General features: G+C 40.1%; 1 protein-coding gene and 1 long non-coding RNA gene across 2 annotated transcripts in view; both read right to left on the bottom strand.

The window, feature by feature from the left end:
- The window catches only part of LOC143292211 (voltage-gated delayed rectifier potassium channel KCNH8-like), a 263,301-nt gene that overhangs the window by 5,101 nt on the left and 235,700 nt on the right, over positions 1-22,500 (bottom strand). The window contains 6 exon segments of the mRNA XM_076602396.1: positions 2,261-2,274; positions 4,975-5,300; positions 10,565-10,782; positions 11,262-11,511; positions 18,700-18,899; positions 20,245-20,433. Of these exon segments, the coding sequence (XP_076458511.1) occupies positions 2,261-2,274; positions 4,975-5,300; positions 10,565-10,782; positions 11,262-11,511; positions 18,700-18,899; positions 20,245-20,433 (1,197 nt within the window).
- LOC143291914 (uncharacterized) lies at positions 16,042-17,821 on the bottom strand. Its single transcript, XR_013056599.1, has 3 exons — positions 17,651-17,821; positions 16,776-16,858; positions 16,042-16,180 (listed from the first exon to the last, which is right to left on the bottom strand). It is a non-coding gene; the product is annotated as an uncharacterized LOC143291914 (long non-coding RNA).

Genomic DNA, 22,500 nt, shown 5'->3' with positions numbered 1-22,500 from the left:
AAATTTTGTCAGGAACATCCCTTTTGTTGCCGTGGGTTCTTTTACGTGCACTAAGTGCATGCTGCACACGGGACCTCGGTTTATCGTCTCATCCGAATGACTAGCGTCCAGACCACCACTCAAGGTCTAGTGGAGGGGGAGAATATATCGGCGGCCGAGCCGTGATTCGAACCAGCGCGCTCAGATTCTCTCGCTTCCTATGCGGACGCGTTACCTCTAGGTCATCACTCCAACTGTATGTCATGGTATTTGATTTGCTATTGCATTTTACTTTCGTTGTTTACAATATCTGATGGATATGTTTCACATTAACCTGAAGAAGAAAAAAGCAAAAAAAAAAAAAAAGCAGCTAATTAAGAAACTGTCGAAGATTGTGACATTTTGTAAAGAACCACCTTTGTAACTCGTGGCGAACATAATTCTCCACAAGTACTGTAACTGTGCACATGATATGACAGTCACATCGAACGTTATCACAGGTAATACAACAACAATTCTATGACTATTCAGTTCATAAGTAAAACATCCATGCTTGTGTCTACAGAAAGAAATGTGCAATACGATCATTAAAAAAAGAAGAAGAAGCAAAAAAAAAAAAAAGAATAAAAAATAAAAATAATGGCCAAAATGAATTGCAACAATGGAATAGTGTGTGCGTGATCACAGTTCAAGTACATTTAGCAGTTAAAAAAAAGTTTACAAATCCAAAGAACACTGCTTTACATTCACGTACATTTCACGACACACATTTAGAAGCCGATTACAACATGTGCAACATGTGCGTGAGAACTTGCAATGTACTCCCGGGAATGCGCATGCTTGTCATAAGAATTTTTTTTTTAATGAGAGAGAGAGAGAGAGAGAGAGAGAGAGAGAGAGTAAAATGTGATGATATGCAACAATAAAGACACAGCTGAAGGGAAAAAAAGACCCACACGCACCACCCCCTCCCCCCAGAAAAAAAAGAAATGTTAATGGAGAGTTTATAAGGAAAAAAGCAACAACATCAAAACTACGTTTGACAATAAACACACAAAGAAAACATATTTCTCCAGAACTGGCTTACCCGAGCTATCTTAACAAGTCAAGTTTGCTTCGCGTTCAGAATGTTCCCAAGACAATGTTACTTCAATAGATATACTGTTTGTATATTTCTTATACTTGTGGTGACATGAACTTACTTTATTTTATATACAGGTGTGCATTTTTACCTTCTTTTCTGTGTGTTCTTTGTATTGTGTCAAAAAGAGAAAAAAAAAAAAAAAAGGAAAGGAAGAAAAAAGTCCAGCAAGCTTCAAAGCGCAAACACACAGCTTCGCCAACAACGTCAATTGTCTGATGACCTCCCTTGTAGCCACAGTGAAGAAGTCTTCATTTACCTCCCCTACTTTCCAACAAAGGTGTGATGTAAGTAAAAAAAAAAAAAAAAAAAAAAAAAAAAATTGCATGTGCAACGAAAGCCCAAGAAGCTTCAAAACACATCCATACAGCTCCGCCAACAACATCCGTTATCTAATGACCTCCCTTGTATCCGCAGTGAAGAAGAAGTCTTCATTTACCTACCCTACTTTCCAACAAAGCTGTGAGGTGAGTAAGTTAAAAAAAAAAATTGCACGTGCAACCAAAGCCCAAGAAGCTTCAAAGCACATCCATACAGCTCCGCAAACAACGTCCGTTATCTAATGACCTCGCTTGTAGCCGCAGTGAAGAAGAAGTCTTCATTTACCTACCCTACTTTCCAACAAAGCTGTGAGGTGAGTAAGTTAAAAAAAAATATTGCATGTGCAACCAAAGCCCAAGAAGCTTCAAAGCACATTCATACAGCTCCGCAAACAACATCCGTTATCTAATGACCTCCCTTGTAGCCGCAGTGAAGAAGAAGTCTTCATTTACCTACCCTACTTTCCAACAAAGCTGTGAGGTGAGTGAGCTGCAGATAAGAATCGCTTGTGCAACCAAAGCCCAGGAAGCTCCAAAGTGCATCCACACAGCTCCGCCAACAACTCCCTTGTATCCATGGTATAGACGAAGACGCCCTCAATTACCTCCCCTATCTTCCAACTCAGCTGTGAAGCGAGTATGCTTTTTTCTGAAATGAATCATTTTTTTTTATCCGGATATGGATTTGGGTTACCGCAAAACTCCCGTTGAGTCAACAGTGTTGACGGTAGAGACAGGCAAACCTTTTTATCTTTTTTTTTTTTTTCGTGCAGGGGAAGTACTCTCTGGAAAACCTGCAAAACTCTCCACCAATCCTCACCAGCTCGAAGAGGACTGAAACGACATGTTTTAGCGACAAGCGCTCCCGTTGTGTTCATTTTGTAACACGCCATATTACCATTTCAATGATAAACTGTGGGAGGGTCAATATGACCTTTGTCACTCTTTTGCCGAAGTAAGGGAATGATATTGCGATATCATTCTAGAAACAACGTATGTGCGCTCAAAATTCGACACTGTAGGGTGGCTGTTTTTTTATTTTATTTTATTATTTTTTTTCAAAGGGGAAAGAAGAGTTGCTTCAGATTAAACACGCACCCTTCCCCATCCCCCATGATAAGAAACTCTATGGAGAGCTGGACAGTACAAGGTCTTCAGAGAAGAAGTCCCCCTCAGTCAAGTGTTTCGGCCCTGAACTCCTTACACTCTAAGGGGGCCGGGCCGCACTCAGGTCATGACTCCTGGATGTCCTTGCATTGCCGCCTTTTCTTTTCATTTTTTTTCTGTTTTCCTGGTCCTCAGCAGGTTTGAACCCGCGCCTCCAGGGTGGTCACCAATTCAGGACTCAGTCACCTTTTCTGGCAGACGTTTTAACCACTAAGCCATCGTACGCCTAGTTTGAGTTGGGAAATTTAATCCTTATGAAGTTTACTTTCATTCCTCCTCGACCAGATCCAGCTGGAACTCTTATACACATAAGCGAACCACAACACACATGATGGCGTCATCAACAGGCAAACAGAAGCTGTGCAACAAAGTGGATATAACATACGGACATAAGATATCCTACAGTGAACGTGTACACGAGACTGACTGACAACCAGAACACAGCATGGGTGTGTGTGCTAACCACAGTACAACCCTAAGGCATGCAACTAGAAAAGCAATGCTATAATTACGTACAAAGAAAAGGACTAGACCCGCAATGCAGTTCAACCGAACACACACACACACACACACACACACACACACACACACATATGAGGGCGCACGCGCAACCAAGCACGAAAGCAAGAGTAAAAAAAAAGAAAAAAAAAGTATACATCTACCTAGTCTTCTAAGCATAGCACTTGAACCACATAACAGATGACGACAATGATCCTATCTGCAGGCACAAAGCTTCTAACACAGACGAAGTGCAAAATGCAGAGAAAATTAATAGTATCAAAAATATTCAGTACCTGCCACCAAAACTGCTGGTTCGGAACAGACGAGCAAGTTTGGACTCTCGGATGTTCTTAGCAAGTCTGCAGAGAAAGGAATGCAGAGAGAGAGAGAGAGAGAGAGAGAGAGAGAGAGAGAGAGAGAGAGAAGATGGTCAGGTCACACATGAACTGTTAAAATAAATGATGATGGAGACATAAAAAGACATTAAAATAATAATAATAATAATAATAATAATATACAACTTCACAGGAACTTTAATAACTTACAACGAAATCTGACCGGACATGATTTTACTACTATTCCCGTTAATGAGAATTTCTTTATAGCAATGATAATGATAATTTAAAAAAAATAGTAACGTGAATGATGAAAAGAAAAAAAAAAGAAAACGAAAGAAACGAGTACGATTTCAACAACCCATTTTTGGGAGAGAAAAAAACAAACATGAAAATATGACAGCAATATTGATGGGTGTCTTTTTAAAGTTATTTCAGAAACTAATTAAAAAGAAAGTACCATATTCAGATAGATAATTAATCTCGATTGATTAAATGATGCTATTCTTGAAATTGCCTCGAAAAGAAACACATTCCATATAACATTGCAAAGTCAAGGGGAGCAACTTTCGGGGTCATTTGATAAAGATTCAATTCCTGACTCTAGACTTTACATAACTAGAACTGAATCACTTTTGATTCATGTTATGCTAGAGGGTTTATCAGTACTGATACTTTTACTGTTATCATGGCTCTTTTGCTGTTTCTTATATCAATAATAATGACAATTATTATTATTATTATTATTATTATTATTATTATTGTGGTGTCCTGTTAATATATGTATAAAAAAACAAGTAACAAACAAACAGACAAACAAAAAAAACACAAAAAAACAACACAACAACAACATTAAAAAGGACCACCGACACCGCATGTCTCCGCGTTTACCAAAGTTACCCAATTATCTCCCTTCTCTCCCGACGGCGACTCTGTCAAATCACCTGCGTCATATCCCAGTGATGGATTTTTATTATTTTTATTATTTTTTTTATCTTATCTTATTTTATTTTTTAAAAGTAAACCTGTCTCCCATATCTCCTAATGGCAAAATCAAATTAAAAAAAATCAGTCCCTACACCCGGACACCAATCCCGTATCATCCTTAAATTCCAAATGTTTAGTTCTTATACGCAATACAATACTTTTAAGAAATATTTCAGAGTTTTTTGTATTTTACAATGTGGGCAAAGTGGAATGCACGACGTAAAGTGCAGTTTAACTAGAGCCTCAGTTTCACTGAATACAACTTGACCTTTGAAAGGGCGAAAGGACATTATACTCAACTCAACATTGATTAGCTTTCATTGTTCTGCTGAGATGGAGTGCCATTGGGAAAAAGTTGTCCACAAATTTCAAACATGCGTATGAAGAAAAAAACCCAAAACAAAACAACAACAACAAAAAAACAAAAAAAAACAAAAAACAAAAAAACCCAACAACAACAAAAAACGTTGACACGTGCGAAAAAGTATAAACAACACACACACACACACACACACACACACACACACACACACACAGCTCTCACCTCAGACCACCAATGATATCCCCGTTCGGAAAATTTGACCGGCCCGTCAGTTTAGACAGCAGAGGCGAAGTGGTAGAGTGCTCCGAGTGCTCCGATTCTTCGTCCTCCGTCATCATCATCATGGCCGTTGGCCGACCGAGGCTGAGCGGAGTCAGAGGTGTGCGGGGTGTGCGGGGGGTATGGGGGAGGCTAGGGGGAGGCTTGTCATCGTCTTTTGCGCCTCCTCCTCCTCCTTCGTTGTCGTTGTCGTCGCTCATCTCCTCCTCTTCCTCGTCTTCGGAGATGACCGGCAAAGTGTTGACGGCCGGGAGAAGGGTGTCGTCATCCTGTTTTTTTTGTTTGTTTGTTTGTTTTTGGGGGAGTGGAGGGCGTGACAGATGCTGTTATAGTTTCAGTTTCAGATTCTCAAGGAGTAGTCACTAGTGTTCGAGCAATTACATATTACCACTCCACTACATCTACTTGGCATATGACTTAACAGTAACATAACCCGATCGGAAAACAAAATAAAGAAAAAACTGCAGAAAAAAAAGAAGAAAAAAAAGAAAAGGGTGGCGCTCTAAGTATAGCGACGTGCTCTCCCCAGCAGACTGAATTTCACACCGAGAAACTTGTTGTGACAAATAAAGAGTAATACAATGCAATTCAACAACCCAACGCGCTTAGTCAAGCCTAGATTGCAATTGTGCAGCAAAGTAGCTCCTGTCTTTCATTTTGTTTTTCCTACGACATTGATAGGTAGACACAGTGTTGCAACGCGCTCTCCCTGGGCAGAACAGACCGAAGTTCACACAGAGAAATATGTTGTGACAAAAAAGAGTAATACAATACAATACAACACAATACAATACAATACAACAACCCAACGCGCTTGGTCAGGCCTTGAGTGCAATAATTATTGTGCAGGAAAGGGGCTCCTTCCTTTGATTATTTGGTCCTACGACATTGATAGGTAGACACATGTAAGGAGACAGAAAAGTACGTAGAATGAAGTAAACGGTGCGTTGCACTGTGGGGATGACCCCCCCCCCCCTCCCCCCCCGCCCCCCTCCTCCCTCCCTCTCTCTTCCTATCTCTCTCTCCTATATGTCATTGTCTGTCTGTCCGTCCGTCCGTCTGTCTGTCTGTATGTCCCCCCACTCCCCTCTCTTTTTCTGAAAAAAAAACCCCACTAACTTTTTTGAAGAGTTTCCATTGTAGAAATATACAATTCAATAACTTTTTTGGAGGCATTGCATTGTAGAAATATACAATACAATAACTTTTTTTGAGACACTCCATTGTAGAAATATACAATACAACACAATACAATACAATACAATACAATAGAACACAATACAATGCAATGTAATTGTATGCAACACAACATTTCCGGCCAATTCAGTTCATTTCAGTTGCTCAAGGAGGCATCAGACAAATCCATATACGCTGCACAAAATCTGATAAGCCGATGCCTGAGCAACAGCATAACCCAATGCAATGCAGTGCAACAATGCACATCAGAATACCACGCAGGTGGACATGACCTGACAGAATGCCAAACAGTTCCTGGTGACAGCAAAATCAATATCAAATCACACGAAGAGGGAAAAGATATTGCGAAACAGATGGAGAGGTAGAGAGGGAGAGAGAAGGAGAGAGAGGGGGGTAGAGAGAGAGAGAGAGAGAGAGAGAGAGAGAGAGAGAGAGAGAGAGTAACGGGTGGGGTCAATTTTGTGTGTGTGATTGTATACCGCACGCAATAGTTGTGTGTGTGTGTGTGTGCGCGGGCGTGTGGTGAGTGCATGTGTGTGTATTCAGAAATGGACGGTAAAAATTTTAAAATAAAGTAAAGACTCAATTCCTGGATCATAAGGTTAGTAACATATATAATGAATGGCATGATTCTATGACGACACTCAAGTATATATATTTTTGTTAAAAAAACAAACCAGATAACTCATAACAAATAACAACGCGGTGATGAAATTAAATCAAACAGAAGGAAGCAGACTGAAATATATCACTTAATGCGAGAATCATATATATATATATATATATATATATATATATATCTTTTGTGACAAACTGAGAAGCATTTTGACAGAGAGAGAGAGAGAGAGAGAGAGAGAGAGAGAGAGAGACAGACAGACAGACAGACAGACAGACAGACAGACAGACAGAGACAGAGAGAGAGAGAGAGTAGGGGCAGGCAGGCCTGATGGCAGATACAAAGAGAGAAGCATGAACGTGACAATGGAATAAACATAAATGCCTCAGGGCGACGGACAGTACAAAAGATGTACGAGTTGTGGCATTTCATTTGTGTTGTGTTCATCATGTCAGAGTTTGAATATCAGTCACATGCCGTGAGAGAGAGAGAGAGAAAAAAAAAAAGCCGAAAAAAAAGTAGAAGTGATAAAACGTCTGACGTCTTGTTATCGTCATTTGGATAAGGAAATCATCTGTACAAGGTTTTATCATACACATGTATCGCGACCCACAACAATTAACATTAGTCAGCTGTATCGTCTACGTCTTTATAACTGCTTGAGCTGACATACGAGGGATGTTCATTAAAGATTTCTACTGACCCACTTCACATAAACTGAGGGGAACGAAACTTAGCACAGTTGTTAGTCTTTCTGGACATAGGTACCGCCAAGGTACTCATCGCTTTATGCATCTGTAAATGCCTTGCCTGTCGAAGTCTGCAGGTCGCACCAGAAGCCATCGGAGATAAGCGTTTCATCGTCCTGGAAGTGTTTGTCCTTCAACAATGACTTCATGGTTGGAAAGAAATGGAAGTCATGGTGCGAGATAGGGAGAGTAAGGGGGCTGAGGAAGAATTTCATAGCCGCTGGACCGTGCTTCTGTCCGGGCAACATGCGAGTTGTGAACCGGGGTGTTGTCTGGCAGGAGGCGTACACCTTTGGTCAGCATGCCACACCTCACGGTGTTCATGGCTTCCCACAATTTCTACAGCAATGAAGCGTGGAATGTTCCGGTAATTGTGGAACCCTTTGCCACGAAATCCATCATCACTTCTCTGCGTTTGTCCTAAAAGACCGTGAGCATGATGACCTTCCCTGTCGAGGGTTGGACATGTGCCTTCTTCGGAGGTGGTGAGTCAAAATGTTTCCATTGCTTCGACTGCGCTTTAGTCTCTGGATCATAGTGATTGACCCATGGTTCGTCCTATGTGATTAGCCTGTCGAAAGAGACCTCCTGGTTTTCTTGGCACATGATCAAAAGAGCCTGGGAGTACGTGACTCGTTCCTGCCTCTGGAAAGGTGAACACATCGGAATCCATCGTGAAGACAACTTCCACATATGCGAATGGTTATGGATGATTTTTTTCCCCACACACCCCACACTGATCTTGACGTTTTGGGCTAGTTGGCGAACGGTTATGCGGCGATCCTCCAAAATTGCGGCCTCCACTTGCCGGATGGTGTCTTCATCATTGGCGGACCGTGGTCGTTCGGGAATGGGAGCCGTTTCTAACGATGTCCGACCACACTTGAACTGACGATGCCAGTGCTTGACAATGCCATAGAATAGGGCATCATCCCCATAAGTCTCTTTCATCTCATCGAACGTGCGGCCTATCAAGTACAAAAACTTGATGACCATTCTGCATTCAACTGGCTCCATTATCACACCTTACTTAACCATAGTACCTGCAAAGCCAAAACTGTTCAGAGATGCAAGCGAACCATAGAAATATGTCTTATTATACGTGCGCAATTCTCAGCCTACTGCAATAACCGGAAGAAAGTCAGGGGAATTTTTTTTTTAAATGAACATCCGTCGCAGAAAACATGACTGGATCAAACACACACACACACACACACACACACACACACACACACACACACTCGCGCGCGCGCATAAGTGATTATCCAATATTTTATACCTCACTCTCTCTACCTCCAAAGCATATTATTATCATAAAAAAATAGACTGATGCAGAGGCAGACATGTATAAATAGATCAGCAAATAACAAATTGATAAAGACATAAATAAAGACACAAACAAACAAAAATAGAATAGATAAATAGATAATAATTATGTAGATAAATAAATGTTTGATCATTGCCAGAATCTGCACATGCCACTAAAATATGCTTGAAAAAGAAAAGACGTCGCTTATGATTGAAAAAAGGGACAGAAATGGAAGATAGGCAAAGAAACACTTCAAGTACAGGCACACAACTAAACGATGAGACTAATTCCATTTTTTTCTCTTCATGCAAAATGGTCACCCCAAAACAGCTGAATACAAAATAACATCTACTCAGGCATAACTAGACATTGTGTTAGAATAACAAACGCATTTCTGTTGTTGTTGTTGTTAAAAGCAAGATACATTTATCGTAACAGAGAGTGAACGATATTGTAATGTTCAGAACCCAAGAACCTATGGAAAGATAATAATGATAATAACAATAATAGTGATAATAATAATAATAATAATAATAATAATAATAATAATAATAATACTAAGGTAGATAATAACAGCAATAAAAGAATCACTGGAAAAAAAAAATAACCAAAAAATAACAAAACCTGCATTCTCGTTCAATTCTACGACGTGCGTTGGCAATATTGAGGCCAGTGTTTTGTACAAAAGGAAAAAAAAAAAAAAGACCGTGAAAACAAAGTCTGTCAACAGATTTGAAACAGAAAAAGGTGCAGAATTATAACGTGAAACTGCCTTGTTCTCCATACAAAGGAGTAGCTTACCCTCCGTAAAATGCGTCGGAAACGCGGTAAAAACTGAACAGAAAATGGTACATTTTTCTTAAAAGAAATGATACACATATTGAAGCTACTATTCACACACTTTTTTTTAAACTGATCTGTTTTAACGAGCCCAGTTATGTGCGCACTTTATATTCTCTTTGATGATACTTGGCAATTGGATTACGGACATTGAGTAATGATTCATGTGACGGACATCAATGATTATTCATTTCAATCTCACTATCTAATTCCATCTTGTTCTTGTTCTGGAGTTAGGACTCATTTGAAATACCTTGTTGTGGTGGCAAAGCCAACAACAAACAAAAAAAAAAACCACCCTAGGACATTAGCCTATATTTGTTAAAAAGCATCTGTTTACACAAAAATGTATTCGGTTGCTCTTTCTGTGGTTTCCTTTCCCCCCAAGTCCTCTCTCTTTTTTTCTGTGGTGTTTCTGAATGGATGGCTTGTTATATGTTCAAACATAAGAATGCCCAAAATTGATTAATATGAGAAAAAAAAGAGAAAGTTTTATAGTTGGTTGGATATTTGATCGCACGCACGAATGCATTTACATCATCAACCATATATCTTTTAAGCGGTTCCATGAATGATGATTAGCATGATATATACCTGTGATTTCCTATGCCATTATCGGTGACAACATTCTTGACCTGAATGAATTGACCAAGTTTATAAATGTCCACACACACACACACACACACACACACACACACACAACCATGTCACCCAAACATCATACGAATTAATCTTATGAGCTCCTTCAAAACGCTCAATCGTTTCACAACTACTCAACCAACCACGAGTAAAAAAAAAAAAAAAAATCATTCAACCATTCACCTCAATGTCTTCGTGGCCTTCGCGGAGGTTGTAGGTGAGGTCGTTGGGGAACTCTGACAGAAACTTCTCCGAGAACTCCGGGTAGGGCTGCAGACACTCCACCAGTCCCTGAGTGTTGATGCACAGCAGCTCGCAGTAGGCCAGGGATCGCACATCCCCTCCAGAGATGCTCACTGGATCCTCAAACTTGATGTCGGAACCGAACAGATCCCCCTTACCTGAAAAAAAAAAAAAAATCCCCCAATCCGATATGATCTCGGGAATTTCATTTTAGGACCACTCGTATGTCACAAAACGGATCATCCCTTAAGACAACAACGACGACGACAACAACAGCAATGTCAAGCAATGAAAATCCAGACACTTCCTCAAAAAAAAAAAAAAAAAAAAAAGGAAACTCTTGGCTTGTCCTTTTTCCGATCTTTTGACATTGTTTTGAGGAAAGGTCTGGGCTTGCTCTAATGTATATATACCTTCTAATTACCCGTGTGCTTGCTGATTCGGTGGCATAAGCAGCATTGATTAACAAATAGTAAAGAGAAGTGACTCTCTCCATTTACATAAGCGGCATTGACTTGAAGTTATGTACCTTGTACATGGAGAGAGAGAGAGAGAGAGAGAGAGAGAGAGTTACCACACCTTATTGTTTGACCTACAAACAAAGTTAGTCTTATTCTGATGTTATTGATCCACTCACCAAGGATAGCCACGACCTGCTCGTCTTTCAGGACCTCCATGGAGCCGCTGCAGACGTAGTAGATGTTGCGGATGGCGTCTCCTTTGTGGATGAGGACCTCGCCCGGCCCGAAGAACACCCTGCTGGTCTGCAGGGCCACGGAGCGGAGACAGCCCTGGGTGGCGCTCTCGAAGATGGGCAGCGAGAGGATTTCCCTGTTGAGGTGAAGGCTGATCTCGCCGCGTAGGTCCTCTGGGAAGTCTTTCATGATCTGGATAATAATAATAATAATAATAATAATAATAATAATAATAATAATAATGTGACCAAGCGCAATGCTTGCTCCAATATTTGCCTCATGCACAAGCTGTATTAGCTTGCCTCACGCGCAAGCTGTATTAGCAGACGACGTTTTTCCCTCCTTACCCACGCCCAGAATGTGTGACGTCACTCCGTTACATCATTTTGTCCTCGCCAGACCACCTGCTGACGGCTCGACCAGTGTCGCGTCGCGGTACGTCATTGGCTGAGAGCAAACTTGTGTTTCTGTTCCACCGTAATTAATTAATAACTCTTTTGTCAGATCAGTAAACTACAAGTATTATATACTGGCAGAATCGTCGCAATTCCATCTTTAAGTCTGTTCCATTTATGTTTGCCTACGTTGAACTGATTTAACGCAGTTTGTAATTTTCAGCGACGAGCTCGTTAAAACTGACCCTGTTCAGGCGACTTAAATTAAGATCATAAATTCATCTTAAATAACCAACACTTCATTTTATACTCATTATAAAGTAGGTGTTGAGTTCTTTCTTTTGCAACTTATCCGACGTAAATCGGTTCAGGAATCATTTAGAAATCTGTCACTGAACACCTTTAAACAAACACAGTTGTCATCAGATTTTTCCGTGATTAGTGACGATCTGCTCGCAAGCACACGTGACGGCCGTTGCGGTCCGCTTAACTTGCATAAATTGGCACAGTGAGTGATGAGTGGTCATTTTCATACCTGGTCAGTCATCTGACCAGAGCCTGCTGTCTCTCTCTGTCTCTCTCTTGCTGTGTCGCGAGCAGCGTGTTGTGTCATGTGTGTTCCCACAACGGCTAACACCTCGCTACGTATTGCTGTAAGTACTAGTGTGCAGAATGTGTTGATTTGTAATTGTACTATTCGACACAGTACTTGTCTTCATATGAGTATGTTCAGTTAATTATTTGTTCAGTTATTGCTTTGACATGTTAGTCACAGCTCGGCTATGATTGATCTAAATAACTGCCATGTCGTCATATGCTCGTAGCAGTATTCCATTTGATTCTTCTTAACGTCACAGTCAGTGACGTCTCTGGACACTAATAGTTTGTTCCAGAATGTTCTAGTGAGTGCTAAAGTTCATTCACCACTTAATGGTTAAGCCATGATGGTTCTTCACTTATTATCTGGTCTATCAGTTTGTCAGTATAATATCAAAGCCACTGATTCTATTATCTTGTTTATTATTTATGTATTATTTTACATGCTGATATCAATTGTACTGCTACAGTGTGCTCAGCGCTCTAAGGTGTGTGTAGTATTCTGCTGTTATGACTACAAGATAGTGTTGGATTAATATCAGTTATTGGTTAAAACCACCTGATATGTATCAGTCTGTTAATTGTAATTTAGTTGTCATGCTCTCTCCTATACGGCTTACTCCAGTATAGTGCAACATGATAAACTGATTCATTTGAGTCACTTTGACACAGTACAAGCTTTACCTAATCTATACTGTCAGTGTACTTTCACCAAGTCAGCATTGCTTCAATCACTTTAAGTGCACTATTCAAATGTATTAGAAATGCCATTTGATGTCAGCATTTGGTCTTCACACTTATGCATTATGTTGTTGCGTATCCCAAACCCGAGTGATAGTCTTTCCATGTATACATGTGCTTTACTATTCACTTGTGCTGACTTGTTGTGCTTATGACATTTGTTTGTGTCGTTCCAGGCACTGTCTTCTCTAGTTGTCTTCTTCTAATTATTTCTTCTCTTAGTTCTTCTCCTTTATGTCTTCTTAGTTTTCTCTACACAACTATTGTAAATAAAACAATAGAAAAACCCCATTATGTGACTGGCATCTATATGTTCCTGGCCTGTGCGTGGGATCTTGTCTATCCTTTCATTCAATCAATCATTTAGTTAAGTCTTTTGTGCCGTACCCTTGAATAACCACTCGGCCACAAAAATAATAATAATAATAATAATAATAATAATAATAATAATAATAATAATAATAATGGCTCCGCGACTAAGCCATTATTGTCGTTAGTAGGGGGCTTAGAAGTGGTGTCCTAAGTACGTTGAATCAGAACAGGCACCACTGAACATCACCGAAGTGACTCAGCAGCAGTGCAGGGTCTCCTCTGGTGTGTGGCCTCCTGCGACCTGACATCGATGGTTCCCTGCGGACTGCCCACCCTGGAACTGTGACGAACGAACACAGGTGTGGCCGTGTATGGGGGAATCTAAATGAGCGGCGTGAGAGTAATGCCACTGAAATTGTGCAGATGATGGGGCGAAAAAAAAAGGTACTACTACTACTACTACTACTACTACTACTACTACTACTACTACCACTACTACTACTACTTGTATTACTAAATTACAACAATAACAACAACAATAATTACAACAACAACAACGATGATAATGATGATGGTAATGATCATAATGAAGATGATGAAGATCATCATCATCAGCTACTACTGCTACTACTACTACTACTACTACTACTACTACTAGTATGACAACGGTGACGACTCCTACTGCTACTATGGTGTGAATTTATATCTTTAATGTGAATTCATTTCGCGCCTAACATCAGCAACAACAACAAAACAAAAACAACAGCTAACAAGGCTATGCTCATCTGTTATTTTTGTTATTGTAATCGTTGCTGTTGCCGATTAGCCACCCCCCCCCCCCCCCCACACACACACACCCAAAAAAGGGCATCAACAGCAACAACGACAACAACAAACCCGTTCCACAACGTTGTCACACAACTACTGTATTCTACTGTATTACAGATACATCGGTTTGGAATAGTTATGCCGTTTGTTAAGCATTGAGAAAAAGTCGATATTGAAAGATGTCATTTCGCCTGACTGTTTCTAGTACACACACACACACACATACACCTGTAGGGAATGACGTCAAAACCATACTGGTCTGTTAACCTCATTGCACAACATCTATTTTTAAACCTTTCTCCCATGTTCACAAGCTTAATACATCTTGAGTGCTAGATAACGTATCACGTATGTACAAAGTGACGTCACTGATCACGTCATCAGAAAAAGGGAAATGACTCTGGAATGATGAAAAATCACACAGTTTATCTGGAGTGGTATATCTCCAGACGATGTTCTCAGTTTTAGGCTGATTGTTTTAGATATTATTTTAGGACTTGAAAAACCACTTTCTGCTGTTTTTCCTCCGGTGTTGAAGTGGTGTTAATGGTTGTGTTTTCATATGTACCAACCAAGTGGAGTGATGGCCTAGAGGTAACGCGTCCGCCTTGGAAGCGAGAGAATCTGAGCGCGCTGGTTCGAATCACAGCTCAGCCGCCGATATTTTCTCCCTCTCCACTAGACCTTGAGTGGTGGTCTGGGCGCTAGTCATTCGGGTGAGACGATAAACCGAGGTCCTGTGTGCAGCATGCACTTAGCGCAAGTAAAAGAACACACGGCAACAAAAGGGTTGTTCCTGGCAAAATTCTGAAGAAAAATCCACTTCGACAGGAAAAACAAATAAAACTGCACGCAGGAAAAAAATACAAAAAAAAAGAAAAAAAAAGAAAAAAAAGAAAAGGGTGGCGCTGTAGTATAGCGACGCACTCTCCCTGGGGAGAGCAGCCCGAATTTCACACAGAGAAATATGTGACCCTCCACCACGAAATGAGTCGCTTTGCACCAGAGGTCGATTTTTAGTTATTGGTATATCATAAATCTGCAATAAATGACCTTTACAGCGAAAAAAAAAGTTTGTAAATCGGATGATTCTGTGAAAAGTTATTGTGATTTGAAGTTCTAAAGTCGCGAAAGTAACGAACTGAGAAATCATGGCCGAAAAGTTTTGGAACATGTTCATAGCAACCACATACTTCTAAGCAAGATATGTTCATGAAATTTGGCACACACATACTTAGTGGCAATATCCACAATTGCACAAAGTTTGAAAGAAAAATATTGAGTGTATTTGATTTTATTCAAATAAGAATTTTCTAATTTTTGTGGAAAGAATTGCAACTGAAGTATTAGTATACTTACTTTTTAATCAGCTCAACATGACTAAAAACCTTCCAGTTTTAAGATCAGTTTTGTTGTGGTGTTGTTTGTGGTCCAATTACTATGAAACGTTTGCTTTGTATAGTATGTGTACTAAAATGTATGCCAGATTAGAGGTAAAAAATGCTAAATCATGATGCCGAATCATGTAATTGTTGTAACTCAATGTGCTCACTGGCTTAGTGTGCTTGTGATATTACCATAATCCATACAACAAGCACAACAAAATAACAAAAAAGATCCACACAACAAAACTGCTCATACAAAAGGTACAAGTTCATGTGTGTTTTATCCCAGCATAGCATCAAATGAAATACATTTCATAATCCAAATGAACACTTCAAACACTTCATCTGCAAAGAAAACCTACTTGTCAAACCCATACTTCACACAATAAAGACACACAACCTCATCAAACAAACACTCAATCTGCTAAAAAAAATAAAAATAAAAATAAAAATTTTAAAAAATGTGCAGATATGTGGCACAGGTAATCAATTCTTGTGGTACAAAGTGTCATCAGGGTGGATGGTGTTGATATTGAACCTTCTTCCTCCACTCTTTTTTCTCCACCGGTGGTGTCAGTATGTTCCAAAAATGCATGGTTTATCCTGAAACAGTTTGTTATGTAATACTTCTTTATCTCTTTTCATTTCCTTTGTTTTGAATTATTTTTCTATATGTTCTAAAGTTTATTCATTAATGCTAATAATATTAGATTAAATATCAACAGTAATTTCAGTTTTGTACATTTACATCACAGCTTTCATTCTTTACACAGGACTTTACAAAATGCTTTACTTCTAGTTCTATGTATTTTATCAGAAAATAAAAAAAGAATACACTTATGATATATATATATATATATATATATATATATATATATATATATCATAATATAATCAGACAAAGCAGTTTACTGATAATAAAAGTATGAAATAGTGATTATTAATGCTGTATCACTATGAGTATCAGTGTGCATATCAGTGTGCAGGTGCATGACATGCTGCAATCCATTAAGTTACTTTATGCATAGTGGCATGTCAAGCACATGCACACTGATATCATTTATGCAAATGTCTGTACAAAAGTTTACAATTCCATACATGTACATCTAGACAAAGTTTGTAAAAAGAAACTAAGTTTGCACACTTCATGGTAAATTTATACTATAAATCATAGTATATTAACAGTTGACTCACTCACTCATAGATAGTTCACCAGCAGACAGTTCTTTAGTTGACAGTGTAGTTAGTTTGGTGGTGTTGCCTCTCCTTCTGATGACATGACTTCCCAGCAGTGATATCAGAATTATTCACTGGTGTACAGGCAGGCATATAAAGTACCATCATATCTTTCAGGGCTGAAAAGGAAATTGAACTATTAGTAATACTGTTAGTATTTACTGTTGACACAACTCTATATTTATTTAAAACAACACACACACACACACACACACACACACACACACACACACACCACCACCACCACCACCACCACCAACCTGACACACATTCACATAAAATATCCATTGAAGCAAATTCTGTGAAACTGAAAACTGTTCATAATGTCATGCCCCTGAACCTCCCCTTGCTCAGTTAAATGGTTAAACTGTGAAGGGACAGTGTGTGTGTGTGTGTGTGTGTGTGTGTGTGTGTGTGTGTGTGTGTGTGTGTGTGTGTGTGTGTGTGTGTGTGTGAGTGAGTATGTGACTCACTGTGTGACACACATTGTGTATGTATGTGTGTGTGTGTGTGTGTGTGTGTGTGTGTGTGTGAGTGACATGTATACACACTGTGTCACACATTGTGTGTGTGTGTGTGTGTGTGTGTGTGTGTGTGTGTGTGTGTGTGTGTGTGTGTGTGTGTGTGAGATCTTTTAATTTACATTCTGTTAATTTCCTCAGATTCACTTTATTCTTTTAATCATTTTTATTCCACATGTCAAACAGTGAATTCCTGTTCCAATGTAAGACAATAAATCAGTCTTGAGTCAATCATTGTTAAATAAATTATTATCAATTGATTATACCATCATTACATTTCAGTATTTGTCAATGTGGGTAAAATAAGAAAGCTTACCTTCAGACACTTCAGCTATATCCAGTCCCCCAGTCACTTTGCTTGCATATTCCTTGTGTGAGCTGTGAGAAACCCAGTTCTATCACTTCAGTGCAGCAAGTCAGTTTCACTTGTTTCCATGTCAGTCACAACACTGATGGCACCTGGTGCATGTGATTTCGGCAATTACAGGCGAAGGCTTGCAATTTTTCTGTATCTAGTGCAAATGTTGATTCGTCATCTGCATCAGAATTAATATTATTGTTGATGAAAACTGAACGACAATCCTGCGTCGTCTGCTTTCGAAATCAGCGTTGCCTTCGTGTTCACTGAGATCGATTTCATGAACGGTCAGTTCCATCAATGAAGTACTGGGTTAGAAACTCACAAATGTCGTATTCTTCACTGAATGGCAAAATGTATGCAACGCAAGTGTATCTTGTCAGGAAATCGCCAAGTCACTCTTGAAAACGTGCTTCCGAACTCTGCGACCATGTTTATTTGAGCTAGCGTGCTGAATGGCTGGTTTCGTCACGTGGCCTCTCTCGGCCAATGACAGAGGGGATTTTCCTTCATAGTGACGCATTGTTTACGTAGTGTATCCTTATTTTGAAAGCGACGATTCGCTCGTAGTTAAAAAATCAACCAATGAGAAGGACATAGATTGAAAGAGACGGACTTGACCTTTAAAACAATGTATGATTCGACCGGTCGATTCCAAGAGATGACGGAGGGCAAGCTTGTCAAAGTTGATCGATTTCGCGAAGTCATAGGCGATCAGAATGACGGGTTAGGCATTTTAAGCACACTTTTAAGGCAAAAGAAGACACAGTTATGCCTAGATACTTCAATATGAGATAAAAGAAAGCCTAAAGTTTACTATGAAGTCAAAATCTGAAAATCGACAACCTGACCCCCACCCGCCTAAAATCGCCGCTAGCGGGAAAGTTGGTCAGGGACAAAGCGACTCATTCCGTGGTGGAGGGTCACATATGTTGTGATCAAAAGAAATACATGTACAGATACAAAGAAATGTGAGAGAAAAACAAAAAGCACCCTCGTTCCCTTACATCTCTGACGTCGATGCCGTTGTTGACAGACCACATGGTCTGGAAGTACTCCTGCATGCGGGTCTTGAGGGGCTTGGGGAAGTGGTGGAAGCGGAAGAACTCCTTGAGGTCCTTGGTCTTGGCGTGGAAGGTGGCCCTCCGCGCGTACATCCGCTGGATGAAGGCCGTGACGTTACCGAACACTACCGCGTGCATCATGGCTAGGTACACACAGAGAGAAAGGCAAGTGATGATGATGATGATGATGATGATGATGACAATGATAATAATCTGTGTATGATAGCCAGACCATCAGAACAGCAGAGGACGCAACTACTGTCCCGACCATCTGGGCTGTAACTTGGGCAGGACACTCTCCACTATAATCAAATTATTGCCCAGGCTGTTGCCTCCCCTGCTGTTCTGGTGGTCATAGTCGGACGCGAGTGACTATCACTCATAATAGTAATGATAATAATGATGATGATGATGATGATGATGATGATAACGATGATGATGATATTACTACTACGACCACTACTACTACTTTCTTTTTTTCTTCTTCTTTCCGTTACACGACCAACATCGACTTGCCGATGGCTCTGTCGTGGTTCATGCATGCTGGGTATTTTCGTGTCTCCATAACCCACCGAACACTGACATGGGTTACAGAATCTTTAACGTGCGTATTTGATCTTCTGCGTGTGTATACACAAGAAGGGGGTTCAGGCACTAGCAGGTCTGCACATATGTTGACCTGGGAGATCGGAAAAAAATCTCCACCCTTTACCAAACAGGTGCCTTCACCGTGATTCGAACCGGGACGCTCAGATTGAAAGTCCAACGCTCAAACCACTCGGCTATTGCGCTCGTCAACTACTGTGTTTTTACTTATAAAGCGCCTGATGAACCAAATTTCACCTGAAGCGATTTACAACACAACAGTTTCAATTAGAAAAAAACAAACAAAGCAAAAGAAGCTAACAACGAATGCAACACTCTTCATCAAACCATGCACATAACGACGGTTGGCAGGGCTAGTGAATTAGTTGGGTAGTTTGTTATTTGGTTTGTTGGGTGGTTGGTTGGCTTTTTCAGTTTGTTAATTATTAAGCGAGTGAGTGAGTGAATGAATGAGCCAGAGAGTGAAAAAGTCAGTCAGTCAGTCAGTCAGTCAGTCAGTCAGTCAGTCCGTTAGTCAGTTATTGTTTTGGTTGGTTGATTGGATGGCTAGTTCATTAGGTGGTTAGTAAATCAGTCAGTCAGTCAGTTGATTAGTTACTTTCTTGGCTGGTTGGTTGTTGGTTAGTTATTTAGTTGGTTAGTAAGTCAGTAAGTCAGTAGATTAGTTATTTGTTTGGCTGATTAGCAAGCAGATAAGTCAGTCAGTCATTTACTTACTTCTCTGGCTTAGTTAGTTAGTTAGCTAGTTAGTCAGTTAGTCAGTCAGTTAGTTAGCAAAGCACACACACACACACACACACACACACACACACACACACACACACACACACACACACACACACACACACACACACACTGTTACACACCCACCCCACCACTCACCTCCTACCAACATGGCACAAACGGAAAAGATCTTTTCGGCGTTGGTGTTTGCCGACACGTTGCCGAAACCGACGCTGGTGAGACTGCTGCACGTGAAATAGAGCGCCGTGACATAGCAGGTGACGGTGTCGGGCTGGGAGTTGTTGGTGATTGGCTCGTTGATTCGTTCCGACAGCTCATACAGCCACCCTGCTTATATCAGAACAATGAGAGAACAACAACACCCCTTGTCTTTCTTCAAAACCATTGAAACGTAAAAAAAGACAACGTCTCCTGCCTTTAAAACATTGAAACGACCCAAAACGACGATAACAACGTCAGCTAAAAACAGCAGTGAAAAAACAAAAAGGGGGGGGGGGGGGAAGCGGGGAGGGGGGGGGGGGGGGGGGGGGGGGGAGAGAGAGAGAAAAAAAGATGACAACATCTCTTGTCTTCAAAACATTGAAACGACCAAACATCAACAACAAAAACAACAGGAGGTGGGAGGGGAAGGTGTGTGTGTGTGTGTGGGGGGGGGGGGGGTGGGGGGGGGTGGGGGGGGGGGGGGGGGGAGGGGGGGAAGGGAGGGCAGTAGAGGGCCGGTAAGGAGGGAGAGATGGGCATGCCCAACACCTACTGTCCTCAAACCCTATTTTCCGAGAGATTGGGGATGTAACTTGGGCAAGACACTCAACTGAAATCAAACTTCAGCCCAGATGGTCGGGACATCAGTTTCCTCCGATGTTTTTTTCTGACGGTCATCGTCGGACACGATAGCTTGTCTTACAATATACTACGTGTACGTGTACTACGTGTACGGCCACCACCACCAGCACCACCACCACCACTACTACTACTACTACTACTACTACTACTACTACTACTACTACTACTACTACTACTGCGCAATCGATATATTGTAAAGTTAAACTGAATATTAATTTTGATTTTTTTCTATTTGTCTTTTTGTACGGATGGTCATGAACTCATTTCCACGCAAAAAAAGACAACAAAACATTACGATCATCATCATCATTAAAACCACCAATAACAACACTGCCAAAACAAAACTCATATATATATATATATATATATATATATATATATATATATATATATATATATACATACATGTGTGTGTGTGTGTGTGTGTGTGTGTGTGTGTGTGTGTGTGTGTGTGCGTGTTCAACAAAGTGGGTAACAATAATTTCTAAATACAGTGTGGAAGAAAATGATTTCAGTATGCTACGCAGAATTAGAAAATAAACGAAATTTGAGTGCCCTATAAACCAAGCAGTAAACTTCATGTAAACAATTAGTTTATGAAAAAAGCGTATTACCATTTTAAAAATATTTTTTTATAGACTTGAAATATGTTATCACATCTAGAATGAATTAACATTGAATAAACAAATAACATACAAAACAACAACAACAACAACAAACAAACAACAAATAAAAAAAAGCGAACGGACAGGCAAATGAACAATGTATCGCATAAGAGTGTTTACGATCATCAACGCTAAATCATGTCGTTTGGCCACCAGATTCGTTTTGTTGTCTGATTTATGGTTGCAAGGTAATCAACTTTTAAACTTTTTTTAAATGAAAAAAAAAACAAACAAACAAACAACAAAAAACAACAACCTGGGATGATTTAATGGGATTGAACACACACACACACACACACACACACACACACACACACACACCATCAATGCCAATATGCTTTCCAATCAAGGGAGCGAAGCAGGTATGGATCGTGAAAAGAGCCAATTCCCTCTTTCTTTCTCTCCCTTGAATTATCTTCCTCGGAAACTGCCAAGTTGGATGTAATACATCAAAAATAGTTTATTTTCTTTTTCTTTTTCTTTTTTTTCTTCTTCTTTCTTTTGTTCCAAAGCAATCGAAAGATCTGGATAAAGCCACAACGTTTGTTTTTATCATAATCTTACCTGAGTTAACTCTCTTTATTCTGGCATGATGCATTTAAACCATTGATGCAATATTTCGCGCGCGCACGCGCGCGTGTGTGTGTGTATGTGTGTGTGTGTTTACATACAAAGACACACACAGACGCACAGGCACAGACAGACATGCAGAATGATAATAACGATAATGCAAATAATAATAACAACATACAGAATAATACTAATACAAATACAAGTCAGTGGCAATGTCACACGCACACACACACACACACACACACACACACACAAAAACAAAACAAAAAAAACCGCACCCACAATGGAGTGTACACACACACGAACACACACA

Source organism: Babylonia areolata, chromosome 18 (genome assembly GCF_041734735.1).
Source record: "Babylonia areolata isolate BAREFJ2019XMU chromosome 18, ASM4173473v1, whole genome shotgun sequence".
NCBI lineage: Eukaryota > Metazoa > Mollusca > Gastropoda > Neogastropoda > Buccinidae > Babylonia > Babylonia areolata.
Note: the sequence above shows the minus strand (reverse complement) of the source record. Positions and strands in the feature narration are given on the sequence as shown.